This window comes from Xiphophorus hellerii, chromosome 4, assembly GCF_003331165.1.
Source record: "Xiphophorus hellerii strain 12219 chromosome 4, Xiphophorus_hellerii-4.1, whole genome shotgun sequence".
Taxonomy (NCBI): domain Eukaryota; kingdom Metazoa; phylum Chordata; class Actinopteri; order Cyprinodontiformes; family Poeciliidae; genus Xiphophorus; species Xiphophorus hellerii.
Window position 1 is genome coordinate 8,083,014 of NC_045675.1, and position 12,153 is coordinate 8,095,166.

The 12,153-nt window shown below is 38.0% G+C and overlaps 1 protein-coding gene across 8 annotated transcripts in view; it reads left to right on the top strand.

Moving 5' to 3' along the window:
* chd9 (chromodomain helicase DNA binding protein 9) overlaps positions 1 to 12,153 on the top strand; it is an 87,764-nt gene that overhangs the window by 16,115 nt on the left and 59,496 nt on the right. Inside the window, exon 1 of one of the 8 annotated variants that reach the window (XM_032561341.1) lies at positions 4,849 to 4,899. The exons of 5 other annotated variants lie outside the window; for them this stretch is intronic. In XM_032561341.1, the coding sequence (XP_032417232.1) occupies positions 4,864 to 4,899 (36 nt within the window). In that variant the 5' untranslated portion in view covers positions 4,849 to 4,863. Of the gene's footprint in view, positions 1 to 4,848; positions 4,900 to 4,925; positions 5,034 to 12,153 lie in introns of those variants that run through there. 2 more of the 8 variants (XM_032561343.1, XM_032561344.1) reach the window with 2 other exon arrangements.

Sequence of the window (12,153 nt, forward strand, 5' to 3'; positions counted from 1 at the left end):
TAGGCTAAAAGCAAAACTATAGAAATGGTCCTTTAGTTTTCCACATCTTTTCTCTAATATTTCCACAGAGACAAATTTGTCCTTCTTGTGAAGGAAAATTTGAGTATCCTACTTTCAGCCAACTAACTGGAAATGCACAACAAGAGCACAGGGAGTAGGTAATACTGCATTACTCTACGCTTTGTCTAGACAGAGAAACTCTGTTTATTCTTATGCTTTTTCTGGTATCTCATTAAAATGATTTTGAAGTGCAGGAATCTTATGATGAAAAACTGCAGCTGACTAAAAACCACAACCTGTTAAAACTTTTGTATAAATAGTAAATTACTTGATTAAAAAAAATTATGTATCAAATTCAATCTAACAATGAATAAATGCTTCAGAAAATCATCCCTGTTATGATCAATATAGTAGAATATTTCAGAAATAATTGGTTCAAATTACAAAAAAAAAATGTTATGCATCTTTGAATTTTTTTTTTTTGCAAAACCATGATATTACAAATGTATGCTATTTTTACACAGGTTTGTCATACTGTGACAATTTGTTGCAAAACGAGAAAAAATGGTGAAAGAAAGACATAGACCTTAAATTTTTTTCTGTTGCCTTGCAGAACAATGACTGACATCTCCATTAGGCTTTTAGTTTATGGTCGGACAACTGATCCTTTTTTTGGTTCAGTATTGTTTTATTATTATTTCCTTTATTTAATCAGGTAAACGCCATTGAGATCTAGATCTCATTTTCAAGAGGAACCTGGGCAAAAGTCTGCAATACACAGCAACCTGGTTACAAAATAAAACTAATTGATACATATGCACAAGTGTAAATCAATCAATCAATAAAATTTTATTTGTATAGCACATTTCAGCAGCAAGGCATTTCAAAGTGCTTTACATCATTACAAACACAGAAACACAATGCAACATAGAATCAATAATCAAAACACAGCATTAAGTCAGGTTAAATTTGTAATTGATTACGTTTCAAATACAGTCCTAAACAGGTGGGTTTTTAGTTGAGCATTAAGTCAAGTTCCATCAATAAATTTGTAATTGATTACATTTCAGATACAATTCTAAACAGGTGGGTTTTCAGTTGAGATTTAAAAGAAGTCAGTGTTTCAGCTGTTTTACAGTTTTCTGGAAGTTTGTTCCAAATTTGTGGTGTATAGATGCTGAAAGCTGCTTCTCCTCGTTTGGTTCTGGTTCTGGGGATGCAGAGCAGACCAGAACCAGAAGACCTGAGAGGTCTGGAAGGTTGATACAACAGCAGATCTTTAATGTATTGTGGTGCTAAGCCGTTCAGTGATTTATAAACTAACAACAGTATTTTAAAGTCTATTCTTTGAGCTACAGGGAGCCAGTGGAGGGACTTTAAAACTGGTGTTATGTGCTCTATCTTCCTGGTTTTAGTGAGAACGCGAGCAGCAGCATTCTGGATCAGCTGCAGCTGTTTGATTGACGCTGTTGCAATAATCAATACGACTGAAGATGAACGCATGGATGAGTTTCTCTAGATCTGGCTGAGACATTAGTCCTTTAATCCTGGAAATGTTCTTCAGGTGATAGAAGGCCGACTTTGTAACTGTCTTTATGTGGCTCTGGAGGTTCAGGTCAGAGTCCATCACTACTCCCAGGTTTCGGGCCTGATCGCTGGTTTTCAGTTGTAATAACTGAAGCTGTGCATTGACTCTAGATCGTTCCTCTTTAGGTCCAAAAATAATAACTTCAGTTTTGTTTCTGTTCAGCTGGAGAAAGTTTTGGCACATCCACACATTTATCTGTTCTAAGCATCTGTTCAGTGATTGGATGGGCTCTGAGTCACCTGGAAAACAATAGAAAACAATTTAAAAGCAGTGACACTGTTTAATAGAATCTCGTTGCCTGTTTTTAAGAACCCCTAGAAATAAATCCAATGAAATCAGTTCTGACATCTTGAGTTCAGACTGGAGCTGATTCCAGGCTGTAGGATCCATCACACTAAATGCTTGCTTCCCCTTTTCAGTGCGAACACGTGGAAAATGCAAAAGAAGTATACTGGAGCCAAGCCGAGTAGAGATTTATAAATCAGGATCATAAAGTGATTGTTTCTCCGTACGCTTAAAGGAGGCCATTCAGCTTTTGCTTACAACTCACAATGATGTGTAAGACGTCTGCTACTGGTCACAAACCTTAAAGCACAATGATACACAGTATTCAGTGATTGAAGGCATTTGGTCAAAGCATTCATACATAAAACATCTCCATAATCCAGAAGTGGCAGGAATGTTGCTGCTACCAATTTACTTCTAGCTTTGAGGGAGAAACAAGATCCATTTCGATAATAAAACCCAATCTTCATTTTCAATGTTCGTAACAAATTTGCTATGTGATTTTTAAAAGTATGTTTTGTCTTTATTAATGTATGTGTTGTATAACATGTGTCTGAATTGTCTCAGCTAAATATGAGTGCAAATTAAACTTGGCCCCAAAGGCTAGATAGAAACTGGTTTTAGTGATTTGTAGGACATCAGCTGTGCATTTAAAACATTAAAATGGGAGTTTTCCTTGTTACTTGTCCAATCAACTCTGAGAGAATCCTGAACATTGAGAGCACTGCTGTCTGTGTCTTGCTTGGCCCCCAATTGCTGCTCTACTTTAGAAGATCTTAATGTGACACACTGCCTTAAAAGAACAAAATCTTTTATTACTGCAAGTCAGTAAATCTAGTTTAAATCTTAAACCGGTTCTTCACAGCAAAAGTCTATCTTTAAAAATAAGTTAAATTAACATGTTATGACCAATTAATCAAACCCAAAATCAAAAGTTAAGAATTTTTACTTTAAATATTTGAAACATTGTTGTCCATCAACTGTAACAGACCAGAGGCATAACTAGCAGCAAACGGTACACCTGCTCTGTCAGCACCGCCAGTCACTTGAACCGCATTCCCATGCGACTCTGGCAGCTCTTCATTCGCACTATTTAGTTTTTCTTCATCTTTTTTGTGTGGACAGATTGGTAGACGCCTACCTTTGAACTGATGCTGGAGGAGTTGCTTTGAGTACATCACTGCATCTGTCCATGTACGCTTGCTAAAATGCTACATGCTTGTATTTTTAGTTTGTGGAGGTGTTGGAATACTTGGCTTTACCCTAAATATCTCAGCAGAATAAGATAACTACATAAATGAACTGGATCTGCTTTTTTTGCAGAAAAACTGCACTTGATTATACAAACAGATTACGCTTGATGGTAAAGATCTTTGGTGGAAACATGCAAACTACCTGAGGCTCATCTTAATTCACTACAATATCATCAAAACCTTATTTTTAATAAGAGTAATTAAACTAACCAAATTTGCCACACAGATTGATGTATTTTATCCATTTACTACTGTTCATTTTCAAATGACTTTCAGATAACAAGGCTCAATATTCAGTTGATTAGAAAATTAGATTACCAAAGATAATTAAGTAACATACATATATTTGAAATACAAATGTATAATAACACACATTTTCCCCATCAAGTATATTGCTGTGTGAACACAGAAACTCATTGCTAAATAAGTTGGCTGTTCATTGAATGCTGTATTTCAGCATGTTAATGGAAAGTCAAGTGGAAGGAAAAAAGGAGTACAAGCAACAGCAGCACTGCAACCCAGAACATATGCAGAACTGCTACATTCTTTGTGCTAAGCCAGTACTGAACCAGATCTGACATTAGAAACTGGACCGTTGTTCCAAAGTCGTCTTTTCAGGTAAAAGTAGATTTTGAATTTCATTTGGAAATTAAAATAAATGCTTTAAACATGTCACTCTTTAGTCTTATTAACCTGTAAAAATATCAGTCATATTTTTTAATTCCGTTACTGACTTTAGCTTTTCAGTGATATTTCAGTTAACTGTGTATTGCATTAAGAGCAGCTGTGATCATTGTGGATAAAAGCAGCTCCTGAACTGAAACCTAGTTACTGAAACGTCGCTGTTGTCTCCTTGTTGAGTAAGGTGTCGTCCATTTGATGTCATTTTAGCCTTAAGACCTTTTGTTCTGCTGCCGATCTCCATTGTTTCACACATTGATGTGTGTTACAGTCACTGTTGCTTTAACAAAGAGCTCTATTGTTTTTTTTTTTTCTTGCACTGCTGCTGGGTTGTACGGTTAGTACTTTTCATCACAGCAAAGGCTTCAAATGTAAGAATGCCAGCGGCTGCTGTGCTGAGCAAAATAGAAAAGAGATGGAAGTGGCGACTGGTGGACACTGATGGATACTGATGGCCTGGGCTGCTGTAGCCACTAGAGGCCCCCTGGCAGTGACAGTGAGCAGGTGCCTCATCACTGCCTGTCTGCATCGCTTCCTTAGATTTATTTGACTGGGTATTAGTTGCTTTCCCCTCTCCTTTTTTTGTGTTGACCAGTAAAATTAAAAATAAAAATAACACCATGCTTGGGAAGGTTGGGAGTTTATTTCTTTGAACTAATTTTGATATGTGGCAGGGTTGCTTTTTTTCTTTTTTAATATGCTGGAAGCTTCTGCAAGTCCTGACACACCAGCAAACCAGACTGGGAGGGTAATGCCATAATCAGCCCTGAAACTTGACACTAAGCATCAACCCTGGCTCTCACCCCAACACCCTCATGGGCTGCACACCAGCACAGGAACATTCTGCACACTCACACTCCTGGGAAATCTGCTGTTTCTGTGGCCACATGGTGGTGAACTGACGTATTCACACACTTTCTCTCTGCTCACCTCCCCCTACATCCCCAGATCCCTCCCTCTTAGTCTGTCTCTCTCTCTTTCTCTCTCTCTCGCTCTCTGAAGCAGTCTGTCGGTTTTATCTGGCCTGATCGTCCTGTCTGTCTGGAGACCTGCCATATGAGGGCGGAGGCGGGGGATAACGAAGGGTCAGAGGTAAACAGGAAGTCATGAGGGTTTTGCTTTGGGCGGAAGGGGAGGGCTCAGAGCGTGAGGGGAGGAGGAAGTTGTACTTGGAGAGAGTGTATCGGGAGCATGTGGGAACGCTGCCAGCCCCAACTTTACAGTAGGTCTGAATTTAAACCGAGTCTTTCTGCTGCTTTACTTCCCTTTCTGCTCTCTTTTTGCCACCTTATGTAGAGATCAAGTGTCTTTGAATCATTTGTTTTTCAGAGTTAATTGGTCGGGGTTTGTTTGTACTGTAAATAAGCGTGGAAGCGTTGCCTGAGTTTGTGTGCGACTGGAATGTGATACTTGTGACATGAAGCAAGCTCCATGAACTCGAGTTAACCTCTCACTGGCAGACGCTAAAGCTGAACCACAGCAGCGCCTCTGATTATACCACGGCTTGATTTGAACAAGACAGGAGGAGAAAAACTTGTAGATTAGCTCTGAGTTACGAGCAGTAGACTAAACTAGAAACACGAAGGTTTAATGACCTCTTTGTCCTTGTGTTTTTACCCGACACAGTGGGTGAAGAGTGTTAATGGGAGTGCCTGTGAAAACCTTTCAAATACACTCTTGGATTAATTTCAGCAGACGTTAAACTTGATGAACTGTGGTGCTCCATGTGAACTTCTGTTCCAGTTCATGTCTTTCTGTTGTTTAAGTAAATGTTAAGTACATTAAACACAGAAGTAGTACGGCAACTCGCTAGTTACTGATTTGTTAGTTCAGCAAACAGGTTTTGTGTCAGTAGGAAGTCATAAGCTTGTTGCCATGGATGCATCTGTATGTGAAGGCTTTGTTTGTTGAGAGTTGTGGTTGTAGTAAAACATTCAATTTTAGCTGACATGGCAAATAAATTGCTCAATTTCTGTCTACTTGATTGAAGAAAGTTGCACACTCTGTCAGAATTGCCAACCTGGTTGTTTTACATAAATTTCATAATTCAGTTTTAGTGGGCTGAAGCGATTCAAATCACATGGTTACAAGAAATCTGTCAACTTGATCTACCCGAGTACCATTAAACCACAGACAGGAGAGTAGATGCAGAAATGGTTAAGAAGCTCCATTTTGCAAATTAAAGAAATCCACAATTTACATTTAACTAGTTATTTGAAAATAGGTTTTATGCCAAACTTTATACTTGCAATTTAATAACGTTGAAACATAAACTGAATCATATCTGTCATTTTTTTAGACACCCATTGCTTTTTAAATGAGTCAAGATGACGTAAACACAAAAGTAAAGATATTTTCCACAGTTGAGGTGCATCAGTCAGAAAAGAGCAATAACTCAGAGTTTTATTTCTGATCATTGAGACTGCTTGTAGCTTTTGCTTAGAGAACCAAAATATTAGTGATGTCTCCTGTATGTCCCAGTGAAGAAGAGGAGGAAGAACCATGTGTTGGAGTTACAAACATACAGCTCAGAATATGCAGAAAGACTCTCATGACTTAAACTTGTCTTTGAGTCAAATTATTATTTTTCCAAGGACATATTTTTGGATTTTTACATCCGTGCTGCCTATGAAACGCCTGGAGATGTCAGAACCTTGTGACCGTAAACAAAAGCTTTTATCTTAAGACCAAATTAATAAGGCTTTTTTATAAGAAGGAAATGCCTGGGAAAACCTTCTGCTCCATACATAATAAGTTGAACTGACATGTTCTGACAAGCTGGCATTATAATTGGGATTATTGTTGGACCGAAAGGTGAACCCGAGTCTTTGTCTGAAGTCTTTTCATATTTCATCTTTCTAAAAACTGTGTCCTGTTTTAAATGCATAATGCTGTCAACTCCATAAGTTTTTTGTGGAGATGAAGTTTACAATATGACTACTCGTAGCTTCTTTCTACAAAGTTTTGATACTTCAGAATGAGCTGTCGATTTCTGCAGCTCCTCCAGAACACGATAGGCCGGGTTTAGGTAGACATTCATGTCTTGGTGGTTTTGGAGTTGTGCCACTTCCTGTCATGACGCTGTTTGTTCACTGATGTTTTCTAACACAGCAGACCCTCAGTCTTTTTAGAGTATCAGAGTACAGGGGTTAGAAAGCAAACGCACAATACCTTTTTTCAAATGTAATTTATAATACATTTAGAAACTATGGATGTTCTCCTTCCTCTTCACAGTTAGGCATTGCTTTATGTTAGGTCTGTCACATAAACTCAAATAAATACTTTGAGGGTGGTGGTTGCAATGAGACAAAATATGAAAATGTTCAGTGGTTACAAATACAGAGGCAAGGCACTGTACTGTCTGAACAGCAAGTTGGCTGTATTCAAAACAACGTCGCTGTTTTAAGGATTATGCAAAATTAATATTTTATCATGCTCATCTGGAAAGAAAAATAAATGGTTGTTTCTCTATTATCTTGTCCTTCTTGAAGTGAGGACATTTATCTGAATTTTTCATACATTTTTAATAAAAACAGTTTGGCCACTTTTTACATTAGTAAAACACACAGAGTATCAGTAACTTACTTAGCTGTAGAGTTTAAAAGTCTTATTTTTTTTAATTTAATTATTTTATTAATTTGATAATTTTTCTGAAATTGTTTTTAGATTTTGTTTTAACCTTATTTTTGAAGACCTCAGACAACTCTTTTTATTTTAGTATGATGTTCACCCTGACTTTAAAAATCAGGTGCTCACCAAGCTAAATATCAGGTTTAAACAGGACTTACTTCAGAATGCTGAGTAATGAATACATGTAGGGGAGTCTTTATGAAGAGCAGCAATTTTTACTCCTTGCCAAGACGCAGAAACCAACACAAGACAAAAGAAATCCTCACTTCATCACATCCTGAAGGCTGAAGGTTGACTAAGCAGGGAACCACCGTGTCCTGCCTGTGCACTGTTATGATTTCGCCACCGTGTTTGTTCCCTTACAAGCAGGCATTGGCCCTTTTCTCTCCTTGCACCGATTCAATAATGAAGGAGTTGTAAAGGTCTGGCAGTAAGCCCCTTACTTCCCTCGCACTTCATCCCTCACTCATGTCTCTACTTCCCTCTCTCTCCTCCGTCTGGCGCTCTCTAGTGCATCCTGAGGGACCTCCTCTCAGCTCCACTCTTCAGTTTGCTCCGACCTTCCCGTTAATGAATAGCATCATCCAGCCTGCCTGTTTTGCACAGTTCAGTTTTGCTTCAGTGCCTGGTGTGTGACCTGCTGTGCCATCTTTGATTCAGAGAGCAGCACATCATTACGCTCAACAACCACAGTTTTAGGAGGAGACTTGGGCGGGCGGGGGGGTTGCGGTTAAATTGTGCTTGTAGCCAGCCCATCATGTAAAGTCCACAAAAAACATTTGCTGGTTTGAAAGGCAGAACAAGTTTGTTTCTTACATTTGCAGTAGATGAATCACAAAACACCAGCAAAATGTTTAGTTCTTCAAAGGGTGCAAATACTTTTAAAATCGCTGCATTTATAGGAAAAAGTTAGGGATGGAGACTTGTATGTAAATACTAGTCAATGCAGATGTAACACAGCTGAAAATATCTGACACTGCTACAAATTTGTCTCTGGTTGTCTTTGGTTGAGAGAGAGTTGAATTGGTTCCTGAACCACCACAGAGTACCAAACATTATCAGAGATTTTCTTTCATGACAAAATGTTTTTGCCAACAGCTGATAATTGCGCAGCGTGCAGGGAGCTTTAGGCTATTAGAAGCTGGCCAATTCAGGTTATTAAACCAGGTACTGCCAATCAGAGCAGGTGCCAAGTCCTGCCGCAAAGTGAAATTAGCATCCAAGGACAACTTGGGAAGCATAATGTGCTCTAAAAGAGGACTACGATGACTTTGGACTTCAGAAAACAGACACATACTGACAGATGACATGGCTTTCCAAATCCTCACTAGCTGTAGAAATCTACACTGGATCTCAAGAAAATTGGATTCAGTGCCTCCATACTCTTTGGTGGCTTTTAAAGAACTGACTGAGTCTCTGTGTTTCTTTTGAATGGACTCTGCTTCATTGTTAAAGATGTGGTTGTCCCTGTTGCTTTTGCATCTTTTTCTACCACATTTTTTCCTTCCACCCAGCTTTCCAATAATTATTTTGTACACAGCACTCTGTACAGTCAGCTTTTTATGACTTATCCTACTTGTGTTTGTCCCATAATTGTGTGGGCCACAACATTCCTATAATAAAACATTTGTGTTTAGAAATCCATTTTATTGATCACGTTTGATATTCAAGCCATTGAAAATACAGTTGCAATTTATCCCTTTGTGTGTAATGAATCTATTTGATTGCCATTATTTTTAAATAAATTACAGAGATAAATTTACTTTAGATTATATTGTATTTTAAAACATCTTGATATTGGCAGTGAATTCACGTTTTAACTTAACCAAAAAATGCTAAATGATGATGATGATGGGAAGGGAGTTTATTTATAGTGAAACTTGCCTTTCCCGCTGGCTTTACTAAACAGGAAGAAGATGTAAAAACAGTTTGAGAGAGGATGAAGTCCATTTTATGATAAAGTCAGGTTTTTCATTTACCAAAAGCCCTTCTTTCAGATTTAACTTTGTGCTTCTTCTTGGGTAAAACTGACAGAAAACATCAAAATTTATTGCTTGATGGCTGAACATCAGTGGGATTTAAGAGAGAATTTACATCTTAGATTCTCTCTTAAATCTAACTTATGCTCATTAGTGCACACACCCTTAAAATATCTTAAATCATGCTGAGCAGCTGCCCTCTAAGCTGACACTTGAAGAGGGAATGAAGAAGAGCAAATGCCCTAGTTAGAATAACTGCCTTCTCCTCTTAGTCATAGAGCTTGATTGATGCCAAGTCAGGCCTTGGCTGTTCTCTAAATGGTTTTGTTTCACTGTGTGGGGTCTTTATGCATTACTTCCTTAAGAAAACTGGATTTCAGTCCATTCATTCACCTATTTTGCAGGGAGCATTTTTAAAGACTGCCATTGCAAATGGTGAGCACCAGTGATGCTGTGATGGGAACAAGTTGTAACAATGAACATAAAAGAGCTCAAAGACTGGCTGTTATTGGTATGCTGTGCACTTTAGAGTTGTACAACTCTCTCTTTTTTGTCTTTCTCATACCACATAAAAGATAATAAAAATAGATCAATATATTTCATAAATGTTCAGAGAATGTCTCCTTAACCAGCAAGTCTGGTCCTCTCTGCCCCATCAAAATGTTTAAAATGCTTCTCTACACAGATCTGTTTAAACTCAAAAACCTTTGTTTTGGTAAAAGATATCACTATGTGCCAATTAAATCAGGCTGAGCTGGAAATCAGTTATCCCTAAATTAGCTCTGATTGATATGAATAATCATGAAAATCAGTTTTTTAATCCTTTTCTCCCATTACTTAACATAATCAAAACTAAAATATTCCTAACAATCTTTGCTCTATAAACCACATGTATTCACTTTAAAGCACTATTCTGGGATCAGTAAAAATCTGATAAAGGAAAGGGGTGTGCTTTGATGCGTAAATGGGGATATTCTTGTGATTGTCTTTTTTTTTTGTCTGATCAGAAATTAATGCCTCGATCACAGAGCCTATTTCTGGTTTATGTGGAATATTCCTTGGGGGTGAAAAAAATATCAAAATCTAAAATTCAGCCAGGAAACCTTATTGGGCCATTTATTTCTTTATGTCTATGTACTAAGCTTGAATCGAATAGATCAGAAAATCACCTTGTTCTTTTTGTATGGTAACAGGGTTAAATGTTGCATTTGTAAAAGCCTGTTGACTTAAATGAAGTGGTGTTACATTTCCTGTTGCTGGACCAGTTGGTTAAGTTAATAATTTTTTTAAGCAAAAAAAGAAAACAATTGTTTAGTTCGGAGTTAAGGCAGGTTTAATGTTGCAACAGGTTCTCATGTGTTAGTTTTATTCTTGTTTATTGCAAATTCCACAGCCTGGCGATACACTTCAGCAGCTCTAACTAAGCCGTATTATACCTTCTGAAACAAGCAAAAAAGTTGTCTGGTTTGAACTTTGTACGCTGTTCCTGTCCACCTCTGACTGTTTGACCATGCAACTGCACAACACAGGGTCCTGATTGTTTTGGCTTTAGACTGTATATTTAAAGCCAATTGTAAATTGTTTAATATTGATGGGCATTGTGCAGGTAAATGTGACAGAAAAGTGGTGTGAAGCTACTCTATTTATCACATTACATTACTCAGATTATTTCCTTCCGTTCATATCTTTGTTTTGAGTTAATTATTAAGTTTGGTTGTTGTTGCTGCCAGCAAACGTCACAACATGGCAAAAGAAAATCACAGCACAGCTGGTGGAAAGTAAATGAGAGACCTTCTCTCCCTCTTTGAACCTCCTGACCCAGCAGTAGCAGCAGTCGGCTGTTGTGAATTGAATTTGCGTCGTGAGCTTGCTATCGTCCTGTCGCAGCACACAGCCGGACTACAGTAACCATGCTCCGCTATACTTTCAACATCCTCCCCTCAGGGCAGCATGCTCAGCCTAGCTAGTTTTACTCTTGACCCTGAACCAACGATCATTAATGCATGGCACTGCTTTTAATTGGTTGAGGAAGCACCACTGTGCATCATGTCTCCTTTCATTTATCAGCGCTGCAGCTGCTGCCAGAGCCTCTGCTCTGGCTTACAAGCTGGCCTTTAGCAGTTGGACTAATTAACAAGGTTATTTGTTTGTTTGTTTTTTTCCTTCTACACCTAGACACCTTAATTGTCTAATAAATAGGTCTGACTTTTGTTCTTGGCTAATTCTTTTTATGAAGAGTAATTATTTTATTTGTGTGATAAACTCTACAGATCAGGTTTGCTCCAAGTGAACAGCACTGAAATGGAGATGTGAAAAAGGAAGCTTATGCTAAATGTAAGTGTGCGGTCAAAGTGAACAGCTTCATCAGGGAACTGTTGATGCAAGTGATAATAAGGCTGTAGAAGAGCCTTCTGCTGCTGACTTAGAATTCATCAAATATAAATAAATGACTTCTGATCAATATGTCTTTGAGACAATATTCATACCCACTCTTGTGTAGTAAGAAGGCTGGCACTGAGCTCATTTGTTGGCAGTGTCTGAAGGTGTTACAACCTTCTGTAAAGAGGAAAATGAAATGACTAAGCACTTGGTATGGCTTCTGAACCTCAGGGTTCAGGCTGTGGTTGATGCCAACCGGAAAAAGATATTCAATTATTAATTAGGTGAGTCGGAGTGAAACCAAAATAACTTCTACATATCAATTAAGAAATTGGTGATACTTATTTACTTTGGGTTT